The sequence below is a fragment of the Cervus canadensis genome, chromosome 7, assembly GCF_019320065.1.
Source record: "Cervus canadensis isolate Bull #8, Minnesota chromosome 7, ASM1932006v1, whole genome shotgun sequence".
NCBI classification, from domain to species: Eukaryota; Metazoa; Chordata; class Mammalia; order Artiodactyla; family Cervidae; genus Cervus; species Cervus canadensis.
The window spans coordinates 40,697,568-40,723,414 of NC_057392.1; the positions used below are offsets into that span (position 1 = coordinate 40,697,568).

General features: G+C 42.5%; 2 protein-coding genes across 6 annotated transcripts in view; one reads left to right on the forward strand and one right to left on the reverse strand.

Moving 5' to 3' along the window:
• UPK1B (uroplakin 1B) overlaps positions 1-11,368 on the forward strand; it is a 30,226-nt gene extending 18,858 nt beyond the window's left edge. For both annotated transcript variants that reach the window (XM_043474978.1, XM_043474977.1), the window contains exons 5-8: positions 667-789; positions 3,616-3,795; positions 8,893-8,976; positions 10,450-11,368. In XM_043474978.1, the coding sequence (XP_043330913.1) occupies positions 667-789; positions 3,616-3,795; positions 8,893-8,976; positions 10,450-10,500 (438 nt within the window). In that variant the 3' untranslated portion in view covers positions 10,501-11,368. The remainder of the gene's footprint in view (positions 1-666; positions 790-3,615; positions 3,796-8,892; positions 8,977-10,449) is intronic.
• Positions 6,004-25,847, reverse strand: part of B4GALT4 (beta-1,4-galactosyltransferase 4) — a 41,542-nt gene continuing 21,698 nt past the window's right edge. For 2 of the 4 annotated variants that reach the window (XM_043474972.1, XM_043474974.1), the window contains 3 exons: positions 24,626-24,748; positions 22,659-22,763; positions 19,970-20,892 (listed from right to left, as the gene is read on the reverse strand). In XM_043474972.1, coding sequence (XP_043330907.1) covers positions 20,760-20,892; positions 22,659-22,763; positions 24,626-24,748 — 361 coding nt within the window. In that variant the 3' untranslated portion in view covers positions 19,970-20,759. Of the gene's footprint in view, positions 9,977-10,245; positions 10,274-19,969; positions 20,893-22,658; positions 22,764-24,625; positions 24,749-25,847 lie in introns of those variants that run through there. The other 2 variants (XM_043474976.1, XM_043474975.1) reach the window with 2 other exon arrangements.

The following is a 25,847-nucleotide window of genomic DNA, read 5'->3' on the forward strand; positions in this document are numbered from 1 at the left end:
AAAAGAGGAGCTGAAAAGACTGTATGAATCATCATTACCATGATAACAATACAATAACTGACATGCATTAAGCCCTTACCCTGCACCAGGCATTGTAATATGCACATTAATAACAAATATATAATTTTTCTCCTCACGATAACCCTCTGAAATAGGTATTAACACTATTGTCGTTTTATAGATAAAAATAAAATGAGACTTAAAAAGTAATTTGTCCAAGGTTACACAGCTGGTAAACAAAAGAGAGGAATCTTGAGGCCAGGCCATGTCCAGGGCCCAAGCTTGCACTGCCATGCCCTTCACCACTCTGCCACAGCCACGGGCCTTCCACCAGGATGATCAGTAACCCACTGGATCTAAGACATCTTCCTAATTCAGCATCCTGCTTTCTTTCCTTTCTCAGTTCCCTGGCTTAGGTCACCCTCCAATGCCTGTCCACCTGGGTTTCACTGGGATGTGTTTGGAGATGGGAGTCTTCTCCCCACACAGGCACTTCTGCCACCCGGAACAACCTCACACCCAATCCCGACCTCCACCCCAGCCTCTGAGCTCAGTTTTATTTAGGAGATAATGTTCAGCGCCCCCAGCCACAGGCTAAGCATCACTTTGCCTCCTTGAGGATTAATATGCTAACTCTTCCTCTTGTGTTGCCTCCTCACACCATAGTTCACACCCAACCTCTTCCTGAAGCAGATGCTGGAGAGATACCAAAACAACAGTCCTCCAAACAATGATGACCAATGGAAAAACAATGGAGTCACCAAGACCTGGGACAGACTCATGCTCCAGGTAATACCTGCTGGGGAGATTCCATTTTGTACCTAAACCAGTATCCAAGGGTGTATGGGTGGTTAGGAGTGAAGTCAAAGTATGGGGACCACAACCTCCAAAGGGGCTTCCTTCAAAAAAGACTTGAGAGACTTCCCTGGCATTCCAGTGGTTAAGACTCCACCTTGCAATGTGTGGGCTTCCCTGGTGGCTCAGATGGTAAAGAATCTGCCTGCAGTGCAGGAGACCTGGCTTTGATCCCTGGGTTGGGAAGACCCCCTGGAGGAGGGCATGGCAACCCACTCCAGTATTCTGGTCTGGAGAATTCCATGGAGTCACAAAGAGTCGGACACAACTGAGCAACTTTCACTTTGCATTGTGGAGGACACAGGTCCAATCCCTGGTCGGGCAGCTGAGATTCCACATGCCACAAAAGAATTGAGCCTGCATGCAGCAACTACTGAGACCGTTTGCCACAACTAGAGAGTCCGTGCCCTGAAACCAAAGATCCCACATGACACAACAAAGACTCCATGTGCCGCAACCAAGATCTGATGCCCCCGAGTAAAGGAAAATTAAAAATAAGGAGAACCTTGACATAGCAAGGTCATCTGTTTCCTCTCATTTACTGGCAGGGACATATGACTCAGTGGACCCCTAGATCTATATTTTATTTTTAACCATGACGTTGATTCGCTTCCATTTATAGGAGTAAAAGAAATGTAGATTACTCATATGTTCCGCTTCTTAGAACTCAGGTATCACTTATTAAGAAAGTGTTGCCTCCGCCCCATAGTGAACCCAAGTGGAAATTATCTATGTTGCTTACACACCTTTTCACACCTGTGGGCTAGTCCTATTCTAGACTCGATCACCCAGTTTTTTCTAACTGGCAATCATAATCTTATATCCAAAGTTACCTCAAATACCATCAAAAGTACAAGTCTTACAGAATACCCATTATCATACCCACATGGCTATAAGAATGTACATATTTACCTCCTACATACACCCTTATCTGACCCAACTCTGTACAGCCCTGTCCCCCTTCCCAACCAACTACCAATGTTGCCCAGTCCATCATCAGCAAACTCCTTATATATAGCCTTCACCCCTTCTTTGAACTCTCTTCACACTCTATCTTCTAAAATTTCCTTCATTTAGTCTAATATTACTGTTCTATAGTTTTTTAGCCCATTACGACCTCCAGTGTCTTGGTCACTTTCTCATTTCCTACCACTATTCTGACTAGAGGTCAAGTATTTTCTTCCCCCACTCAATTAGCAAAGAACTAAGCTTTTTTTTTTTTTTTTTTAGAACTAAGCTTTTTAAATGAAAATGTGAATGGTCACACATTTGAAAGATCCACTTACCAACTTTTTAAAGTCTAGTCTGAAACAAGTCTGGTTCAAATTTAACCATTTCTCCTCAAAATTCTCAAGTCAAATTACAGAATATCTTTGGTGAGATATTTTCCATAATTCAGTGCCAAAACAGGATACGCTTTTTTTTTTTTTCTGTTGAGAAGTCTTTTAATTTTAAGATTTCTTTAACAAATAGAAACATCATTGATAATTTTCAGACTTATTGATTTACCTAAGTAGTTAACCAGACTTTGCATTTTATACCCCTAATGGATTCCACTGTGAATCCCTCTGAATTTTAGGTTGTCAAACATCTCTCCTATGTGAAACCATAAACTGCTCATCCTATAAACCTATATTTGCCTCTACTAAGATAAAAAATACAATATATTAAGATTGAAATTATACCTATAATATACCCCAAACAACTATTGCTATTAAAGTTTCATCAATAATTTAAACATTTCAAATAACTGATAATTAGCCTTAATATTAAATAGTGTGATTTGGAGATAGTTCTTTTTTTTTTTCAAATCCAAATTTATTTATTTTTTCATTCATTTATATTAGTTGGAGGCTAATTACTTTAAATATTGTAGCGGTTTTTGCCAGACGTTGATGTGAATCAGCCGTGGAGTTACATGTGTATATGCTTTTAAGGTAGCTGCTTTCTCACCAAGTTTGCTGAATATATTTGTCCTAAAAGTTGAGAGATGGCATAGTTTTAATTCCTTCCCTTGAAACATTTTTGCAGATTTTATAAAAAGGAAGGAAGGTGATATGAAATGTGTTTTATCCTCTATCCTCAATTCTATCCAGAGTGACATGAGCTATGTATTAAGTGATCTTTCCTTCCTATGTAGAGGCATAACCATGTGCCCCTAGGTTTGGTTGTTTTTTTCTAGTTTATTTTCACCCACGGTAAAAATAATACATAATTGCTCCAGAAAAAGTTTTTAAAAAATAGAAAAGTAAAACAAGAAGAATTTCTCATAATTTCTTCACCACAAAAATTTTAATTTTCTGATTCTCAGTTTGCTCATATGTAACATGAGAATAATTATAACTTTCTCACCTTATGTATCAAGATACTAAAAATGATTAACACTTATTAAAGGTTTACTAGGGGCCAGGGACTGTGTAAACACATTAAAGGTATTAGCTGATTTAATCTTCACAAGCTTATGAGTTAGGTGCTCCATCTGTCCCAGTTTTGCAGTTAGGGAAAATGAGGCTTGGAAAGTTTAACTTGTCAAAGGCTACAGAGCTCATTAATGGCTAGTAAAGTAGTAAATATAAACGTATTTTGCAAACTCTAAAATGTAATACCTTAAAAATACCATCAGCTTTCATTTGCAGATTTTTAGTAAACAGTAAATAGGGTACACTTTCCATCTCTTCTTTCTCCATGAAATCTCAGTTGCTACATTGGTGATTTTGTCAAGGATCATGGAAGAGAATTTTGTATCTCGTGTGCTGACAGGACAATTGCTGCGGTGTAAATGGCCCATCAGACTGGCAGAAATACACCTCCGCCTTCCGGACTGAGAACAGCGATGCCGACTACCCCTGGCCTCGTCAGTGCTGTGTTATGAACAACCTCAAAGAACCTCTCAACCTGGACGCCTGCAAACTAGGAGTACCCGGATACTACCACAATCGGGTGAGTCCTTGTCCCACCCAAGACCTGCCAGAAGGTTTATCTGTTCTTCATGAAGAAAATACTAGTCAACTGTAGGTAATAGTCTCTCATTAAGGAATTCTGCATCTTTTTTCCTAAACCTCATGTTAACTATTTCCTTCTCTGTTAATAAAATGTAAATGCTAATCCAGGGCTGATCTAGGAAAATTTACATTTTAATGAAATGAACAGAACATGAGAACTGCAATAGCAAAATCCAATTTATTTAAATGAAAACTATTTGTACAATGTATAGAATTAGTATTTTGAAAAAATATTTACACCAAAGATTTGCTCTATTTTTGCAAAATGTAAATTGAAAGAGATGACATACAAAAGGAACATTTGCCAGTTCCAAAGCAATGGCGATTGCTGAGGGTAGATGCAGTAATGATGCATCCCCTTCCTTATTCGGTGGTAAGCTAGGATAGTCTTTCCGAAACATTCGATTAGTGATTTGGGTAAAAGGTGGTTTACATACAATTGGTTTTTGAAAAAGTGTTTCCAGCCTGATGAGAATGATATGATGATCCTGAAAACTAACATTTACTGAGTACTTATCAAATGCCAGACACTGTTCCAAGTGCCATACAGATATTAATTCATTTAAGGCTCAGTAGGTGGTGCCACTTTGATCCCTATTTTACAGAAGAGGAACTAAGATATAGAGATACTAATAAGTGCCTTGCCCAAGTCATGCGACTGGTAGGTAGAAGAGTCAGGACTCAAACGCTAGCAGGCTGGCTGCAGAGCCCAGACTCTAAGCCAAGAAGGAACTTGGTGATCATCCCAAAAAGCCGTGAAGAGAATCCTCATACACTTGAAGTCAGCCTCTAAAATGCTTACACTTCTGTGCCAGTTACCACTTTGAGCAAAGCTACTTGTGTGCCAGTACTTTAAGTAATTGAGAAATGCCAGACACTTCAGTCTCAGAAGAAATAATACAATATGTACTTTCAGAATGAAGGACAAAGCACCGCTGGTCATCATGCCTCCCCTCCTCACCAACCCACCTCCCCCTCTTGAAGGGCACCTGGACTACGATTGGTTGCATTATCCCAGAAAAGGACATGGGAATGATACAGATTATGTTGTAGAGTTGTTCAAAGAAACTCTCACTTAGCCTTTCAGCAACATTGTTTTGGTATCATTTTAATTATATTCAGACTGCTAAAAAAAATTAATGTATTGCCTATAATCACAATATGCAATATAATGATCACTTTGAAGAATGATAAAATGCTTTTAACATTTCAACCTTAGAACTAGCCCATGCAGATGTATCTTGATTGAACTATAATTCCATACACATTGATCATGTCTTTGAAAGAGACCAAAAAGCATGTTTGCCATCAAAAAATTGATTTATTTCATAGCCACACCATTTTCCCTTACACATAGAATATTCTAGTAATGAGGGAACTCTACACTCCTTTTGACACTTTTGTCTCGCCCTCCCTAACAGTCCTTGGCCTTACTACCTCCTCCACCGACTAGCTACACCACAACTATAAATTCACGTCACTCAATCATGCTCTCGCACCTGCATTCTGAAATTCCTCTCTGTCTGACTCCCTGTGCTCCTACTTTCTCAATCCCCCTCACTCACCCCTGACTAACTCTCTTATCTACATTTTCCTCCTGATTCTCCCTCCTCTGATCTCCCAGATTCCCACACACCACCACTCTCTCCAAGTGACGGGTCCTGCTAATTCTCCTATAGCACTCTCTTTCCACAAACCAAAGTATGTCACCCCAGTACCTCATATCAGTTCAGTTCAGTTCAGTCGCTCATTCATGTCTGACTCTTTGCGACCCCATGAACCGCAGCACACCAGGCCTCCCTGTCCATCACCAACTCCCAGAGTCAACCCAAACCCATGTCCATTGAGTCGGTGATGCCATCCAACCATCCTATCCTCTGTCATCCCCCTCTTCTCCCACCTTGAATCTTTCCCAGCATCAGGGTCTTTTCAGATGAGTCAGCTCTTCGCATCAGGTGGCCAAAGTATTGGAGTTTCAGCTTCAACATCAGCCCTTCCAATGAACACCCAGGACTGATCTCCTTTAGGATGGACTGGTTGGATCTCCTTTCAGTCCAAGGGACTCTCAAGAGTCTTCTCCAACACCACAGTTCAAAAGCATCAATTCTTCGGTGCTCAGCTTTCGTTATAATCCAACTCTCACATCCATACATGACCACTGGAAAAACCATAGCCTTGACTAGATGGACCTTTGTTGACAAAGTAATGTCTCTGCTTTTAAATATGCTGTCTAGGTTGGTCATAACTACTTTACTTCTATTATTACAGCTGATATCTTGAAAAACAAGTATTTGCTTGCAAGCCTGTTTTGTCCATTAGTCTCCTTGAGGGCCATGCATCATTCAATTCTGTATCTCAGTACTTAGCATAATGCCTGGCACAAAACAGGTATCAATAAATGTTTTCTAGACGGTCAAATGAAGAGGTGAATGACTTTTTCTCATCCACATTGTATTGGCCTGGCCAGAAAGTTCATTCACTTAATAAATACATTGTTCAATGAAATTCTTGATGAAGATGAAAAATGTATCTTTTATTTTCACTTAAAACTGAACAACCCAGTTTTGAGGCTATCCAACAGCTTTGTGAGATCTACAATTCATGAAGAAAGGTTAACAAAATAAGGGGCATTATCAAAAGGGTAGTAATAATAGAAACCCACCAAAATGTCACACAGCATGTCAGATGCAAATATATACATTCTTACATCATGGTTCATCTGGCCCCAAAATTCTATGTGCAAATTCTGATTCACTACACCTCAAGAACATTATGATGGAACTAAGGAAGATGAAGGTAAGCACCGCTACAATGAGAAAAAGGCATCATGAAAGGTACTAAATGAGAAAGGGTGAAAACCTGGAATTTTGTCTGTAAGCTTCATGAGGGCAAGACTCATTTCTACCTTGCCACAGTTGAATGCCCAGCCTGGAGCCTGGCACCTGGCATAAGTGGGTTTTTAAACATATTACTGGACAAATGACCACCTCCCAGGATTGTCAGGGGGACCAAGTGATAGATGGATAGAAGAGTGTTTGTGAACCATCAAGTGGGTCACAAATAACATCATTGTAATTATTATTTTCTATCATGTTCCATTCATCCTAACCAGGTGCCCACTTTGCACCAGGCACTTGTTCTAGGTTCTAGAGACTCAATAAGGAGCAAGATAAAGTCCATGCCCTCATAGAGCTTGCACTGTAGTATAGGAGACAGACCACAAACAAGCTACCAAACCAATACACAATCAATTCCAGGTAGTGGTTAAGTGCTATGAGCAGAAATAAAGCAGGATAAAGATATAGAAGATGATGGGGAGATGGTTATTTTTCTCTGGTTGTCAGGAAAGGCTTTATTAAGATACTTGCACAGAGTTCTGAATTAAGTGAGGAAAGGAGACCCTCAATTAAAGAAAATTGAAGAGAGTTCTGAACAAAGGAAGTAGCAAGTGAAAAGGCCCTAAGGTGGGGGCTCTCAAGGCAATCCATTTGGCAAGGCCAGAACAAGTAAAGAACAGTAGGAGTGAAGAAGGTAGATTTCTTAGGGCCCAAAGCTTTTCAGATTTGTGGAGAGGTATTCTCCTTTGGAAAAACAATTTAAATGTTTTTGCATACTATGAATACAAAATTAGGTACAGGGCTTTGAAATGGTCTTGCAACTAAGGAGCCCTGAGCCCAAGCTTTGCAGTAAGACAGCCTCTGCTAGCAGTGGCTGGGGCCACAGACAGAGGCAGGGCCGTTTCCTACAGCACCTCATCGGCCATCGTGAAGACTTAGAATTTCATCTTAAGGTGGTGGGAAACCTTCAGAGGGTTCTGAGCAGGAAGGCGAAGTGATCTGACATGTTTTACTAGGACCCCTCTTGCACTGTATGAAAACTAGTAGGGTACCAAGGGTGGACTTGGGTCTCAGGGAAACCAGCGAAGAGGAGACTGTGGGAACCCTAGAGTGAGGCCATGGTGGACCAAGGTGGTAGTAAGAAGTAATACATGTTTGGATTTGAAGTGTATTTTAAATCCAAACAGATGTGCTTAAGAGAAAAACAAGGATAATTCCAAGACTCATCTGAGCATCAGGGTGAATGGAGGGGTCAGGTAGATGGAGTAGGGTAAATGAAGAGAAATCAAGGCATATATAGCAAAGCCAGGGCATGGGAGTGGATGAACAAGAGACTGGGGCGGGGTCAGAAAGGACAGAGCTTCAAGTGACCAACGGTAGACACTGGTCAGGGCATAAACTTCAAGGTCGGCCTTTCAGAGATATTTCTCTCTGGATCTCAGTGGTTCATAAAACCAATCTGGTCACTGCATTTCCTAGGCATTCCTGTGATTTCAAGGGCTTTAGCAGGGGCCACTCAGATGGCAGGTCTAGCCCTATGCGTGTGTATTACTCCAACACTTTGCATAGAGACTAGGACAGAATGCGCTATGTATAAAACCAACCAGATTATGGTACACATGAATGAATGAATGACTCAATGAGTAAAAAATGAATCACTCTTTTGCAAACACACGGCGGCTCTTCTAGAATCCTGTAAAGATATGTTAAGTACAATGTCAAATGAGAATTCAGAAAGTACTGTATAGGAGTTCCTCTAATGATTAAAAAATAAAACCTAATTCTCATTAACTAGAAGCACTTTTATTGAAAAACAAATCAAAAAGTGACTCTGCCTTCAAAAAATCACCAATAAAATCTTTGGGGAGAGGAAAAAACCTCAAATTTTATTAAGAATACTTTACATTGCCACATATTCAATATGAAAATGTTTTGCTAAAATAGCAGCACCTTTGTTAGTTAGATCGAATGAAAAGAAACAGAAATAAATATGATATAGAATAGTTGTTCATCAGGATTATTCCTATTTCTTCAGTACAGCATAGTTAATACCTGGCTGTCCACGGGGATATAGAAATAGCCTGGTCATGTTAAACTGGACTTTGGGCTGGCGTTGATTCAAATCACCTTCCCACCATCTTTTACCTCTTTTTTCTGGTCCCTTTCATGCGGATGTGGAATCGTCCACTCCTCTCCAGGGCTGCTATGAGCTGATCTCTGGACCAATGAACCGACATGCCTGGGGTGTTGCGTGGTTTGGATTTGCCATTCTCTGTTGGACTGTGAGTATTTCCCATCGCATGTTTTATTTCTGAGAGGATAGCGATGAGGAGAGACCTCGAGACTGTCCCTGGTTAACTCAACCATACTAGACTGTCTAGAAACAAAAGCTCAGACCTGGGAGCTTGTCAGCAGGGTGCTGGCACCAGGAGAAGGACAGTGGATTTCCGTGGGGAGGTAGGCTTGAACCTCCCCTACCAACCAGGTTCTTCTCTGCTGACGGGTACACTTGTGTCTTCTCCATCTCTCTAGATCTTATAAATTCATTACAAGTAGATATCAAAGGCTGTCATTTCTCTAGATGCCTCCTGCCCAACTCTCACCTGCCTCCCTCCTTACAAAGGGCTGCCTTCACCAGTCTCCCCTGGTCCTTCTGCCCACTTTATTTGATCCACATGCAGCTAGGAGGGTATAACAGTGGGTCTCAGTCCTAACTGCACATTAAAACCTCATGGAGGAGCCGGAGGGGAACATACCTGAGCCCCAACCTCTGAGATTCAGATTTCAGTTGATTTAGGGGCAAGACCCAGGTCTTTCGTTTTTGTTTTTTTTTTTAATTTTCCAGATGATTCTAATTTGTTGTCAGGATTAAGACCCATTGCATTCAGAAAGCAGTCTCAAACTTTTGGTTTCAGAACGCAGTTTCACTTTCTCAAAAATTACTGAGGACTCCAAAAAGATTTTTATTTATGGGGGAAATTAACCAACTAACCCTGTTACAAATTAACACAGAATTTTAAAAAATATGTGTTAATTCATTTAAAATAACAATAACAAACTATTACATGTTACTATGAACAATATATTTCTGTGGGAAAAAAAGACTATTTTCTCAAACAAAAAGAAAGCGAGAAAAGTAGCATTCATTTTTTTACATTTTTGAAAGTCTCTTCAATGTCTGGCTTTTACTGAAGACAGTTGGCTTCCCATATTTCATCTTCATTTAATCTGTTATAATATGTTGCTTACATTGAAAGATTTGAAGGAGATCCATCCTACACACTGACATGTAATTGAAAAAAAAAGAGGAATATTTTGGTAATCTTATCTGAAAATAACTGAATATTCTTCTTTGGCACTACATAAAACTGGTCAAGTAGTAGTAGTTTCTTAAAGGTTAGTTGCAATATGGAATCTGAAACTTCATCAGAGAACTTTTAGGGCTCTGTTACATTAAAGTACATTACATTGATGTGTCTTGCAATTTGCACAAATCTTTTACCCATTCATTTGGGAAAATACTGGTTCATTGTGTGACAGGATAAGCTTCCATGGTGGCTCAGTCGTTAAAGAATCCACCTGCAATGCACGTAACAGGATGGACTCAGTCACCTCTGCCCCTGTGATGCTTAAGGCAAGATTATTCTTAAAAATCCAGTGTCACCTAAGCTTGAATGAACCTAACATAATTTTCCCCCCAACTACAATGTTTCTAGAACAATTCCTTATTTATTTTTATTTTTCTTGTATTCTAGTTCTGGGTTCTCCTGGGTACCATGTTCTACTGGAGCAGAATTGACTATTAAGAATGAAGTGTACCCACCATACCACTCCCCACAGTGACTTTGGATTTGGTGCTGGAAATGCTCTCTCCTAATGTTCTACCTTTGTGCTGCCCGGGAACTTAGGCATTCTTCCTCAAATTGCCAAGTCAGTTGATAGGGAGTTCCTTTAGGCTCTCAGACTCCTGAAATTTTCAGCACATGTGTTTTCACCCTGATCTAGGAGTCTGCAACACTATTATAGACTGTAGGAAAGGGAGGATTTAGGATAGTAGATAATAACTATTCCCATCTTTGTTTATTTTTAATGTGGGGGCATAAAGACATTTCTAGGAACCTGTGTTATACTGCAAGCCAAGCCTGTATTGGGATGGCAAATCTGCCTGTATTTCTCACTGCTTTCTAAAAGTACCCTTCAAAGGCTTTCACTGTGTCAGTATTGTCCCAGTGAGAGAACTAAGGAGAAGATTGCTTAACTAAGGAGAAATTTTGCCTTTGTTCTATGGTAGCTCCCACCTACAGACTCAAGTGATTCTCTTAAAGCTAGCTTGGGAACCCTTTATTATCCAAGACAAGGCCTGATCTTGAGCAAACAGTGGTTGAAATTTCCTCTCAGACACTGCAGAGTGATTCATGCTGGTAACCTCAATTCTCCCACTAATTAAAAGTATGTGAAGTTTTGGGACAAAGGAGAGACCTGTTACATATTTACCACCTTCAACCTAAAACTGCTTTCCAACAGGGAAGAAGCAAGCCAGCTGTTATTTAGGTGGTTTAGGGTGATTTGTGCACTGCAAAATACCTTTCTTCTGATATGTTTCCTTTTGTGATCCTGAAGGAATTTCTTGTAACAACATTTGTCTTTATATAAATAAAGAGGGTTTTAAATATGTTCACTTCCTTTTCTTTTTAGCACTGTCATAATCGGTCATGTATGAGTCTAGCAAAATGGGTTTTCCAACAGAAGAGCTTAGGAGGCTCATGGGAATTAAAGTTTAGGAGATGCAGTAAGGTGTGGCTTCCGGTGGATACTGGGTAATCTGACTGTACATTTAAATGGTTGGAACTTCCAAGTTTCTGTTAATGTTTTGCTCCCGCTACACTTCACCCAGAAGTGGGAATGGGGCTGCTGCTCCTCAAATCCTTTCCCCCTGCATCTCTGACTCCAACTGCTCAGCCGCACCCACCATGAAGAAAATGTACCTGGCATTTCAGGTACTCCCATGAAATAGCCGGGTCCCAGGCCTCGACTTTCTTGTGCATCAGACTGAGACCCAGGCAGGGAGGGACAAAGCAGGCGGGGATGGCACCTTGGCCCGCACCTGGGTGGTAAAGCTGGAGGAGGACCCTATTCCCCGGACAGGGGTCAAAGGTTCCTGTTATGACACACCACCAGCTTGCCCCTCCCTGGCCTCACCTGCCTCTCTAGGATAGAGCTTGGTGTAAGATAAATGACACCTGCACATGGCTGAGAAGTTTCTCTGTGGTCTTTTTGAAGAAAGGAAGAGAAAGAAGCTTTCTGGGCAAAGCTTTGAAACGCCTCTCCCACCTCCCTTTCCGTCCTCTCTCATGTGTTCCGGTGTCTTTTTCTTTTGCCGCTAACTGGATTTCCCAGTGCCCTCAAGCCTGAGCAAATCCTGTCTCGGACCCACTCCTGCCTTCCATCTCGAAGGCTTCAGAGCTCTTTCCCTACAAAATTCCATTCTCCTTGTGACTTGATCTCAGCTGGGTTAAGGGAAAGCGTTTTTGTAAACTAATTCATACTAAAGTGTGAGTGACAGCTAGTCTATACTCTCTTAATCTTCTCTGTAGATTTTTTCCTGAATAACTGAAATGGATCTTCACTGGTAGAATCCAGTGCAGGAATGTGAGCTGGAAAGAGCTATTGTGGAGGAAGATGGCCCACTGACTGCTGGTTAAATTTTACCCCCCGCCTTCTCTATCAAGAAGTAACTAGAAAAAGAATGGGCTTCAGTTGGTCACTACCCACCAACCCCTCTCCAGATAGCCTCCTACCACGTAAGACCCTGACCCCAGGTAATCAATGTGTTCAGCCCCTGGCAGTTGGGTAGGACACATCTTTCAGCTGAGACAGACCCGGGCCTGAGGGCTTCCCCGCAGAGAGTCCAGCCATTCAGGACTCCGCACTTCCTGCTACCGGGTTCTGTAGTTTAACCTCAGAGCAGCTCCTCTACCCAGTTCCTGCGTCCACCCTCTCCACCTGCCCTGGAAGCCAAGCCCTACCCCTCTTCCTTCTGGGATGGAAGTGGGGCTCACAGCAAGACCCAAGCCACACTGTTCAGGGGGGACTTAGACCCAGCCTCATTAAGGCCCCCACCCACCCCACCAGTCCAGGGAGAGGGATGACAGCAGGAGAGCTGGGCTCTGGATTGCTGGCTGGAGACACACGCAGACAAAACCATCTCGAGAAACCTCCTGCTTCAACAGGCCTGCTTATCGGGTGGGTGAAGAACAATTACCACCAGCCTGACACTGAAAATGTGTCAGGCTGACCTTGGGGTAGGTCTTACCCAATTGCAATACTGGACGGGTCATCACGCTCCTTGGTTGGCTGTCTCCTCCCCAGACTGTTACTCAGGCTTCTAGCAGGCTGTTAGCCCTGAACATTAGGAAGCTCATTTTTTTTTTTAGCACTGTAAGTTTTTCCCACATCAGCTGGAATAAGCAGGGACTGCTCCTAATCTACGCAGCAGACCAGGTAGTTTCTGGCTACCCATAAAGGAAAAAAGAAATAGCAACAGTCATATGGGTTTGAAAGTTGAATCTCCTCTTAACCTCCTCTTAACCTCACTCCAATTCCTACCCCCACCAGACTGACCGACAAGGCAGGCTGTGGTTGAGGAATTGGAAGCTGAGCTGCTTTCTCATTTCTATAGAATGAACAGTCTCCTCTCTCCTGTGCCTAGTTTCTCTTCTCTGCTCCACCTCACTCAGATCCTTATCACCTCCTGTATGTGAGACTCAATCAAAGAAGAAACACAGAGGGAATTCCCTGGCAGCCTGGTGGTTAGGACTCACTCTTTCACTGCAGGGGGCCCAGGTTTGATCCCTGGCTGAGGGAACTAAGATCCTACATGCTACAAATGTGGCCAAAAAATTAAAAATTATAAAAATTTTAAAAGAAAGAAGAAACACAGAGGAGACTAGTTGTGAGCTACTGAGTTTGCTTTCACATGTGACAAAGCTCAAATGGCCACATCTACTGAGTAGAGCCAAAGCATCTTGGAAAAAGGCACATTGCTGAGAAATGTATAACTACCAGACCCCTTCCCAAACCACCCTCCCCGGAGACCCCAAACAATTCCAAAAACAGATGCAAACACCTTCTTTAAATAAGATAAATTGCAAACTTCTGGGGTTAGACAGAAGGTTGCTGCCATGTCCTACTTTCTAGTGGTATCCACCCTGAGGCTCTCTCAAAAAAGACAGTCCCTGACTTCCAGAAGCCAGCCTGGCACTCACTACCACACCCTGCTATTCTTCTGCTAGACCTAAACAATTCACAGAATATCAGCTTCAGATAATCTCCCATGAAATGAGACAAATCAAGGCCACTTCATAATTCTGTCCAAGCACAAAGATAAGGTCACTGTGCCACTCACAAAATGCCAAACACACCCTTTTTTGGCTAAAGTAAGTGACTGCTACGTGTTTGTAATTACAGCCCTATTCTTCCACTAGTCCTTCCCTGTGGGTAAAATGTGTTGATACACAATCATAGAACTGCCCCTGCTTTCTGAGAGCGTCCACTACAGAGCACGTCCGGCTGGCTTAAACCCTCCTCAAATGACCCACCCCAAACCCAAATGCTCTGATAAGACTGGGTCTGACTCCCTTTTCCTGAGACACCTCGAGGTTCCCCATGGTGTGTTCTCGAGAGCTTTTGCAATGAGTCAGCATCCCACTTACTTATCTGCAGATGTGTCCCTGGGCTTCTTTAGATAGACAGTCTCCAAATAACTCTGCCTATCCTTATTTCCTCTCTCTGTGTATTTGTTGTTTTGTTACCATGAAGTGGTGAAGAACACGAGCCTTGGAGTCAAAAACCTGACACCCAACCCCAGCACTTCATGACTCTGGCAAGTCAGCCTCTTAAAACCTGCTTCAGAAAGACAGGTCTCACGGGGGACTGGGAGGATTCAGCGAGAAGTATGTGTTTGAACAGCTAACAGCCTGTAAGAAATACCAACAGGAAGTTATACCATAAATCTGGTCTGAAGATCTCTGGCCCATAATCCCACATGCCAACTAATATCATGTTACTTCAATTCACTGCGATAAGCTTAATGACCAAACATACTGGTCTAAATTCACTGGCCCTCAAACAATAGCTGTGAGTAAGAGTTTTTCAGCAAAACTCTGCTCAATAGTGAAAGAATGTACTAGGACATCAAGATAAGGCATTTTAATGGGTTCATCTCAAGTTTTGTATATTATTTCCAGAGTCTTGTATTATTGTGTATTATTATTCCAGAGTCTCATTAACACAAAGATCTCTGCCCTTTCTGCTTCACAGAGAAATCTCATAATCTCCTGAGTGTTCTGGGGCGGGGGTGGGGGGGGACTAGACAGTGGAGTCAAGAAACCTGGGTTCAAATCTTATCTCTTCCTCTTGCCAACTTTGGGAAGTTACTTGAATCTGCATTTTCTTTACAGTACTACATATTTACCTATAAGATTATTGGAAAGTTAAAATTTAAAAACTGAGGAAAATTGAAACAAAGAGCCAGCATTCAATTATTGCGTCCCAACCTTCACCAACCTCTCGGCCCAAGGCCCCAAATCTCACACACACACACACACACACACACACATATCACACTCCCCACATACGTACATAAGATTCAATCTTATTTGAGTTTTTTTACTTCAGCAGCTGTCAGTGGAATAATGGAGGCTTACCTGTAAAGTGTACTTCCTGGGGGCCAATAGGCCCCCTCCTTTGTGAGAGACTGGTCTGGCTCTCTCAGCAGGTTTAAGATGGCCTTCAAACTGTATTTGAAGCTAATGAAGGTGGCAATAGCCTAAACATTTAAGACACTAAGGAATAGTATCTTGAAAAAAATTTTTGGAATGTGATGAGTGAAGAACTTATCAAGTGTTTCTGAATATGCTCCATTTTGTGAGACATCTTAATGGCTTTTGAGAGACACTATATACACATAGGACTTGAGGAAAGTGGACGTTGTTAGTCTAGCGGAAAATGTCTTTCCTCTCTCCCAAGAGTCCATTCACAGAGCAGTTGGGGCCCCAGGAAAAAGTAAGCCCCCTTGGGGCTTGAATGGAAGTGAGGGGGAAAAGGGCAGAAAAATGAGGGAGGGAATCAGGGAAAAAAGTTTAGAGACTAGATGAGAATGGAATATACTTTCGAGTCCAGAAGAAACCAAACTTCTCTAGGAGCTAGGCCAAGGATGTAGAGATAAGAAACCTTCCTTAAAGAATGAGAGAAGTCCAGAGAATTCCCTGAATTTTCAGTGGTTAGGACCTAGTGCTTTCACTGCTGGGGCCTGGATTCAATCCCTGGTCAGAGAACAAAGATCTCACAAGCCATGCGGCATGGCCAGAGGGGGGAAAAAAAAAAAAAGAATAAGAGAGGCCCAGATGGAGACAATATTGTACCAAGGGACCTCCACATCCTCTTCTACCCTACTTCTCTTGACTCAAGAGCATCAATAAAGTTTGTGTAAAAATGTTATAAACCATAAAGCACTATAAAAAGGAGTGGTAGTATAAGTGAGAAAAAATCAATAAAAACTTTTATAGCAGTACATTCTTCATGTTAAGTATTTGTGGTGTCCAAACAGACTGCACCCATATAATCCCCAGCAAGTATAGTAGTTTTATCTACAAAACTCAAAAAGCTTGGCATCTTTGTGACAAATGACAACAAAGGGCAGACAACTGGGAAAGCTGGGTTCCTCTGAGGCCAAACTTCCCAACAGAGCAAGCGGGCAGCCACACGCCTCCAGGGTCATGAGCTTCAGCCCCCGGTGCAGGTACAGAGGCAGGGTGGGAAAAGAAAGGTCTTAAAAAACTATCTTCCACCTCAACAACTTTCATAGCGAGTCCTTCAAATGACTTGCATGTTATCTTAGTTGAAAGAACTACCTGAAGAACATCAATAGGCATGGTTTCCAACCTTTAAAAAAATGCAGATGCCTTGTTAATAGCTGAAAATACATAGGGAGTTTCCTCATAGTACCTATTGTATTTTGTTTCCAGTGAATGAGAGATTGTTCTCAGTCGGGGTCTTCAAATTCCTTGCATACACCATTCTCTTCCTCTACCTTCCCCAACCATGACCAGAGACCCACAGCCTCCAAACTGGAGGGCCCTGACATAGGCTGCTGGCAATTACAAAGGTTCAGCGTGCTCAAGATTATAATCGAGAAAATCAGGATCATTAACAAACTACTATAAATAAAACAGATAAGCAACAAAGATTTACTGTATCGCACAAGATTCCTGTATCTTGTAATAACCCATAATGAATATAATCTGCAAAATAAAAGAACTACTGTGCACCTGAAACTAACACAATATTGTAAATCAACTATACTTCAGTTTTTAAAAATCAGGATGGAATGCTAGAGGAAGATTCTTCAGAAGAGACAAGAGAGTGTGGGGGGAATAAAACCATTATTACAATATTTCTTTTCTAAATAAAGAAAAAACACAGCTTTTGCTTTCCCCTATTGGGTTAAAGCTAAACCAGGCCAGCCCGGGCTAAACTTGTCATGTCCACAGAATGCACTTTCCTTTCAAATTCTCCTTCCCAACTTGGGTGGTGTTGTTTGTTGTTTAGTTGCTAAATTGTGTCCAACTTTTTGCAACCCCATGAACTGTAGCCTGCCAGGCTCCTCTGCTGATGGGATTTTCCCAGGCAAGAATACTGGAGTGGGTTGCCATTTCCTCTTCCAGGGTATCCTCCTAAGCCAGGGATTGAATTTGCATCTCCCTCATTGGCAGGTGGATGCTTTACCACTGAGCTACCAGGGAAGCCCACCTGGGTGGTGACTGCTGTCTTCATCGGAAGCCCCCCGTCCTCCTACTGCCTCCTTCTCCTTACTTGGGAAGAATATTATTTACACTAACTGGCTGGCGCACACTCATGTAGAAGTTTAACAACTAAGTGTCATAATCTGATGATGGATTGAGAAACCCTCAGGCACAGGTGCATAATACGTGCTCAAGAACACCAACATCTGCACTATTTGTGCCCATTGTCCTAGGAGAAGAAAATATTCTTATTTGTGTTCTGAGCCAGCATCCATCTCCAATTACCTTCCTTAGATGTTCCTCCCACACCACGACCCCGCTCCCAGGAGGCTCAGCAGTACCAAATCAGTGCCACGGCCCCAACTTCCTTCCAAAATCAAAGCCTCAGGAGCCGTGGGCTCTGGCTTTAGCCCTTCCCATCCTCTCACCAACCAGGGGTGCCCCTGAGGCAGCCCTTCTGTGCACATCACTGATCACAAGCAAACCCAGGAGGATGAAGACAAAAACACGACACAGCCCAGGAACCGAGATGCAGAGGCCCCTGCACAGGCCTGGAGCTGGTTCACAAGAACGTGCACGTAACAGCTCAGAGTGACAGAGGATGAAGACGGAGGGAGGGAGAGGACTGAGCCTCGCCTGTTTGTTTTTAAGCAGTAGGATTACCGACATGAACACATCTGAAGGCTCAAACTGGAACCAAGGAGGACCCTATGCAGCCTTCCTGGAGGAAACCCACCTCCATATCCTCCACCTGCCTCTTATGTGTACAGAAATTATAGCCTCCTAAGTCTCCCCTAAGTTCCAAAGAGAAAATTTAATCAGAGAAGTGAAGAACTACAGACAGAATGGGAGAAAAAAAAAGATAAAATTATAAGAGTTTAGCTATTAAAAGAAGTCAAGGAGTTTTAGTTCCTTCTCAAGCACTATATAGATAATATTCTGAGCCATGTCCTTTGAGCTGTTTTGCAGATACTGAAGCTCACCAGGTAGAAGAAGTTAACTCTATGCTGCCCACAAACACCTAGACACCAGATGTGTTGGATGTGTTGGAACCAGAAGCTTGTTGATGCTGACTCCTGATTACCTTACCAACAACCAATCAGAAGGATGTCCATAAGCTGATCACACACTGCAACCCCTCTCTCTCATCCTGTCTTTAAAAACTTTTCCCTAAAAGTGTTTGAGCAAGGTGAAAAGACAGCCTTCAGAATGGGAGAAAATAATAGCAAATGATGAAACTGACAAAGAATTAATCTCAAAAATATACAAGCAGCTCATGCAGCTCAATTCCAGAAAAATAAACGACCCAATCAAACAACGGGCCAAAGAACTAAACAGACATTTCTCCAAAGAAGACATACAGATGGCTAACAAACACATGAAAAGATGCTCAACATCACTCATTATCAGAGAAATGCAAATCAAAACCACAATGAGGTACCATCTCACGCTGGTCAGCATGGCAGGTATCAAAAAGTCTACAAACAATAAATGCTGTTGAGGGTATGGAGAAAAGGGAACTCTCTTACACTGTTGGTGGGAATGCAAACTAGTACAGCCACTATGGAGAACAATGTGAACAGTTTTTTAAGATTCCTTAAAAAACTGCAAACAGAACTGCCATACAACCTAGCAATTCCACTGCTGGGCATACACACCAAGGAAACCAGAAGTGAAAGAGACACATGTACCACAATGTTCACTGCAGCATTGTTTACAACAACCAAGACATGGAAGCAGACTAGATGTCCATCGACTGACGAATGGATAAGAAAGCTGTGGTATATATACACACTGGAATATTACTCAGCTATTAAAAAGAATGCATTTGAATCAGTTCTAATGAGGTGGATGAAACTGGAGCCTATTACACAGAGTGATGTAAGTCAGAAAGAAAAACACCAATACAGTATATTAATGTATATATATGGAATTTAGAAAGATGGTAACAATGACCCTATACACGAGACAGTAAAAGAGACACAGATGTAAAGAACAGATTTTTGGACTCTGTGGGAGAAGGCGAGGGTGGGATGATTTGAGAGAATAGTACTGAAACATATATATCACCATATGTGAAACAGATCACCAGTCCAGGTTTGATGCATGAGACAGGGTGCTCAGGGCTGGTGCACTGGGACGACCCTGAGGGATGGGATGGGGAGGGAGAAGGAAGGGGGTTCAGGATGGGGGACACATGTACACCCATGGCTGATTCATGTCAGTGTATGGCAAAAACCACTACAATATTGTAAAGTAATCAGCCTCCAATTAAAATGAATAAATAATTTTTTTTTAAGTGCTTGAACCTCTTAAGCACTAGCTGCCTGGATTCCTTGCTTGGTGCCCACAATAAGTGCTTCACCACAGACTGCTTTCAGGAGACTGGCTGTACTGCATGTGGGAAAGCACACCCAAGTTTGGTTTGGTAACAAAAGAACAGTTAAAAAAAAAACAAGAATGAACAACCAAAGCTTCTTCATATTTTACTACAGAGGTATTTCCAATGTATTATTAGTTAATATGCAATTTGTAAACTGCTACATCATACCCTACACATACAAAATGATTTTACAAAAATGCCCTAAAAACTAGTAGATAAAATGTGTCCTCTGCTGAACTGGGGCTGGAAGGGGTACCTGGGCAGGGGACACCTGATACAGGGCCACAGCCACAGCTGCTCCCTGCCCTCTGCCTGACGTGGTCCTTCTGCCACCTCTTCAGCCCCAAGTTCATGGTATCTTGATTCTTCACCTTTCTCTCCTCCTCTTCAGCCTTCCTCTCACATGGGACCCACCTCTTCACAGACAACCACACAGGGTAAATGAGTAAGAGAAACTTATCTTCAACCCTTTCCCCCTGGGACGAGAAGAATTCTGATTCTCTGGGACACTCAGCATCTTATCTCCCACGGCCTTTTTCATTCCAGAAAATATGTATCACTTCAAACAGAAATAAATCGTCTCCAATCAGAGTTCTCAAGTAGTCTTCATGGTATCTTTTGAGTGGTCCTTTCATACGTATTCCTTCAAGTTATCTACAGTACCATAGTTAACCTTCACGATCAAAACAACTAAGAAAGCTGTCTTCTACAATTGTTTTACATTCCACATCACCAGGAATTCTGCTAAGAAAATACCAAAGAGGGAAAATCAGCTCAGAGATTGGCCACAACAAGTTCTTAACGTGTGCTACTAGGGGAAGTCTCTAGATTACTGCAATCAAATATTCAGTCCCTCCAAATGTCACCAGAAGAGCCAGGGTCATGGATCAGACCAGAAATCCACTGTGATGTTGACATATAAAGGATTGTAATTCACAGAGAGTAATTTATAATCACAGCTGCTCAACCCATCTGTTCTCCAGACACGTGACACCTGATGTAAGAGATTCATCCTAAAGACAAAAAGAACAAACATGAATGATAAGAATTTAACATCTATTTCCATTGCTTTTTGCCTTGCCATAAAGTTTGGCAAAGGCATCTTACTAAATTATTGCACCTGCTGGGCTTCCTACTGTAAAAGAAGTTATATTTTCTCATTAAGGTAACAGACACCAATGACAGCCATGTGTTCCCATGGAAGACCCCATGGAAGACTTTAAGAACCAATGATGAGGACAGTCCTGCAAGTGGTGAGCCCCTGGTCTACAGGACAGAAGGATGTACAATGATACATGTCATCCACTGCTGACAGGCCCTTGGATAAGCTTCAGAGAATCTATGAATCCTCAGTCATAGCACCCAAAAGAACTGGTTTCTCCGCCAGGATTCCTTGGTGCAAGAGTTAATTCCTGGGGCAGAAATACAAGATGAACCTAAAACAGCTCATCACACCAGAGCAAAGGGAAAGAAGCTTTCAAAACAACTAGAGCTATGTCAAAGGATTCAGGAACAGCTAGGAAAAGATAACGTTTGCCAAAGACAATCCGAGTATCAAAAAGAATATCAACTACATTTGGAAGGATGTAGGTAGCATACACTCATCATTTTGAAATGATAAACCAATGCCAATTTTTTCCCTTTATCCCATGATGTGAAAATTCCATCAGACAAATGACCTGGCTTGTTCAAATAACTTACAATGGGGAAAAAAAGGAAGGGGGAACCTACAAATTAAAAGTAATTTCAGAGAGATCATTCAAATGTAATGTGCCGAACTTGTCTAGAATCCTCACCTGAATAAACCAACTGTTTAAAAAAATTTTTAAGCATTTATGAGATAATCAGGGAAATTCTGAACATTAATTGGACATCTGATAACAGTAAAGAAATACTGCTAATTTTATTTTAGGTATGATAAAGGTGGCTTCCTAGGTGGCACAGTGGTAAAGAATCTGCCTACCATAGCAGGAGACATAGGTTCAATCCCTGGGTCGGGAAGATCTCTTGGAGTAGGAAATGGCAACCCAGTCCAGTATTCTTGCCAGGAAAATCCCAAAGACAAAGGAGCCTGGCGGGCTGCAGTCCATGGGGTTGCAAAGCTGCTGCTGCTGCTAAGTCACTGCAGTCATGTCCAACTCTGTGCGAACCCGTAGACGGCAGCCCATCAGGCTCCCCCGTCCCTGGGATTCTCCAGGCAAGGACACTGGAGTGGGTTGCCATTTCCTCCTCCAATGCATGAAAGTGAAAAGTGAAAGTGAAGTAGCTCAGTTGTGTCCGACTCTTAGCAACCCCATGGACTGCAGCCTACCAGGCTCCTCTGTCCACGGGATATTCCAGGCAAGAGTACTAGAGTGGGGTACTATTGCCTTCTCCAGGGGTTGCAAAGAGTCGGACACAACTGAGCATGCACGCACATGATAATGGTACTGCAATTTGTTTTTTTAGTACTTCTTTTATTTTAAGGATACATATTGAATTATTTACACATGAAATGCTGTGATATCTGATTTGCTTCTAAACAATCCAGTGGGTGAGGAGAAGAAAGTGAGAGAAAAAAAGAGAGGCTATGAATTGATAACTATTGAAACTGGATATGGGGTATGTCTATGTGAGAATTCAATAGACTATTCCCTTTGCTTTGGGGTCTGTTTGAAAAATTACCTTAAGAAAAAGCTCTGAACAAAATAAACTGGTTTATCTGATCAAATCTGGCATACGACTATGGACTGAAGAGACTAAACAGGTAGCCTGTCAGGCACGTGACTCCAGGACTTACCGTTCTATATTCACCTCATTGCCTTGGTCTCTCTTGTGGAAGATCATAGTATATTTACCCACTTCAGGCAGTGGCCGGGTTATTTTCATTCTATGAAGTTCAACCCTGGAAAAATAACAGAGGTGTTTAAAGAAAAATTCTGTTCCACTTATCCGCCACTAGGCACTTAAGAAAAAAATCACTTGCAAAAATTTATATACATATGCCCATACATATATCTTGATTATTTCTGGTATTTTAAAAAAAGAATTTTCTTATGTTGAACTCAGGCAATAAATCCATAAAAGAATCACACTTAACATTTACTAATGAGGTGCAAAGATGTATCAATACACAGTTTGTTGTTTTCCAAAAACAGCTGAGAAAATAGATCTTTAAAAGGCCAAGTCTCTCAGGATCCCTAATTTACCTAGCGTTTTCTTCTTTAAGGAAAGTACAACTGCTAAAGGTCACAAACCTAGATTCAAAACTAGACTTTATTATTTACAACCTTGGGGAAGTCAGTTCACTATTCCAGACCTGGGTTTCCTCAACTGTAAAATAGCAATGGTACATACAGTTGATCTGACAGGCTCAAACAAGACAATCCATGTGGAAGATCCTTTGCAAAATGTGTACTCTATAAGCATAAAGAGGGTGGTGCCTGTTGCACAGGTGAGTAAATGAGTATTAAAGAAATTTCCACAAAATTTTTATGCTCAAATCAGTTGGTTTATTGATAGCATTAATCAAGAACCACTCTGGAGGCTATGATGTTGAAAGCAAACTTGGGGGCTCCCTTTTACATTGAAGCCAAAGAGCAACAGGAAAAACAGAATGAAAATCCATCACCAATGTAAAATTCTACTAACCATCCCATCTGGGAAGTAAAAAGGAGCTGGGGAATATGATGGATACGTTGGCTGAGCCCTTGCTATTCCTGCCCTGCAATCTAGCAGGCATCTTCTGTCCACTTCATAAGCCATGGCCACACAGGTTGCTGATGGGCTGGGCCATGAAGTACGCTGCCCATCACTACAGCCATCCCTAAGCAGCCTTTGGTCAGAGAGATCCGTTCCCTCCTGCCAAAAACACTGCAGAGACTCTCAGCCTAGACTTGGGAACAAGACCAACCTGGAGCCATGGCTTCCTCATGCTGAAGCAATGGAAAAGCAAAGGAAATCTGCTGGAAGCCACACATCTATTAATTCAGAGCCCCAGCTGAGAGGTTTTCTTTCTAAGAGGCAACAATAGGAGGATGGGGGGGGTATCCTAACAGAAAGACCTCGTTAATACAAGTCTGAATATACTGGCCCCAGGCTCTTGATAAAAATTACTTAATTCTGGGAGTTAGGGATACCCATAACTATCTGGCCACGAAACCCAAGTTGAGGAAAAGGGGCTGAGAGAGGAGACCAGGCATATTCCCTGTGAATCCTCCAGAGTGAGAAAAAGTCCAAGAGAATCTGAGGTCATGCCAGCAGCTCTGGGTTATGCCAGCAGCTGCTCCCGCAGAGCGTGGGAGAGGGCATCCTGGCTTACTCCAGGGTGTGTGACTGGCACTCCCTGCTGTGCACAACACTGGGAACCTCCAGTGTCACCTGGGCTCTGAGAGAAGGCAGAGGCTTAGAGGAGACTTCTGGCCACTTTCCTCAGACTGTAGCTTTACAGACACTCTAGTCGGGGACTTCCCATTCACTGGTGAGACCCTATCTCAGTAGCTAAGACCTGCTGACAAGTCCACAGACACCTCCATCAACACTCCTGGACCCCAGGCATCCATAAGCCAGAACTGGACCATCCTCTGTCATTTCTAAACCGCCAGTGGCAAAGAGCAATTTGGGCCACCTTGTTCACCCCCCTCCCCACCCTCTGCCACCCTTCTAGGACAAGTTCAAGCCTCATGACCTGCTGGCCTGGCATCCACAGGGACCACACGCAACTACAGCTAGCAGACCCCGTGAAGGGGACATGTCTCTGTTGTTCACCTGAGTCTGAGGTCATCGTCTTCGCCTCCCCATCCCCAGTAGTTGTTAGAGAATCCATTCACCTTGAAAAATTGCTCTCGACTTAGGGCAGTAACACCCCCAAAATATCCACTGTAACGTAACCTGAAAGAGAGGAGAGAGAAGGTGAGAAGGTTAGCAGCAAGTTCTTTTGTTCTCTACAGCTGCTCCAGACTCTCGGACTGCAGGGCAGGCGTGTTCTGAAGACTGTGCTCTCTAACCTGTCCACTCCTGCTCCAGAGCCACCTCCCCACACTCCTGGCCTTCCAACCTCTGTCTAGACAGGCTCTCTAAGCAAGGTGCCACCCACCTTTGGTTGTTCATGGTTGTGTGCAGAGGTCTACACAGGTACCTGTACATGTCCATCGTAACATCAGACCTGGATGACAGACTTCATCTCACGTGTAAATCCAGTAAATAGTTTTGTGACAAACAGTTGTGGGTTAAGAAGAACTCTAAGGCTGGGTCCAGGTTAGGCATTAAATTTTGTGAAGGACAGGGAAGCCTGGTGTGCTATAGTCCATGGGGTTGCAAAGAGTCAAGACATGACCGAGCGACTGAACAACGACGAAGACATGACTGAACAACAACAGAATGGTTTTTCACTTTTACTTTTTTTAGGGAGTGGGGTGGAGGGCAGGAGACAGCTCCTGAACACACTTTGCATGCAAACCTCCACTTTTATGCAAATCTCCATCTCAGAGCCTGTCTCCTGGAGAACCCGACATACCTTACCAACCCTGAGGGCTCCAGCGTGGGCAACTAGGTAGATGACAACACCTGCCACAGAAACAGGGTATACAAACCAATAATTGGGTTTGGAGAAGGAGACAAATTATGATTTGGATAAGCTGAATTTGAGGTTCTCATGGGACTTCTGCCAGTGGGAAAAAGGATACAGGGTCCAAGTTCAATACGGAAGAGTAGTTACAGAGATAGCTTCGGAAATAAGCTGTCAAGAGGTGGTACCTCAGGGCACAAGAGTAGCAAAAGTTGCCTGAAGACAATGCAATAAGTAAAGAGAGAAGAGTGTAGAGGGCTGAGCTGTGGGGATACCAACAAGGAAAAGGGAAAGAACAGAGGCACTGGCCAGAGAGCACGTCCCACTCATTTAGGACTAATGGATTATTGGCAGACAGACTAGCAAATCTGAGAAATAAAGACATCCCTTAGAACACGGCAACCATTTAGAAACGCAAATGAA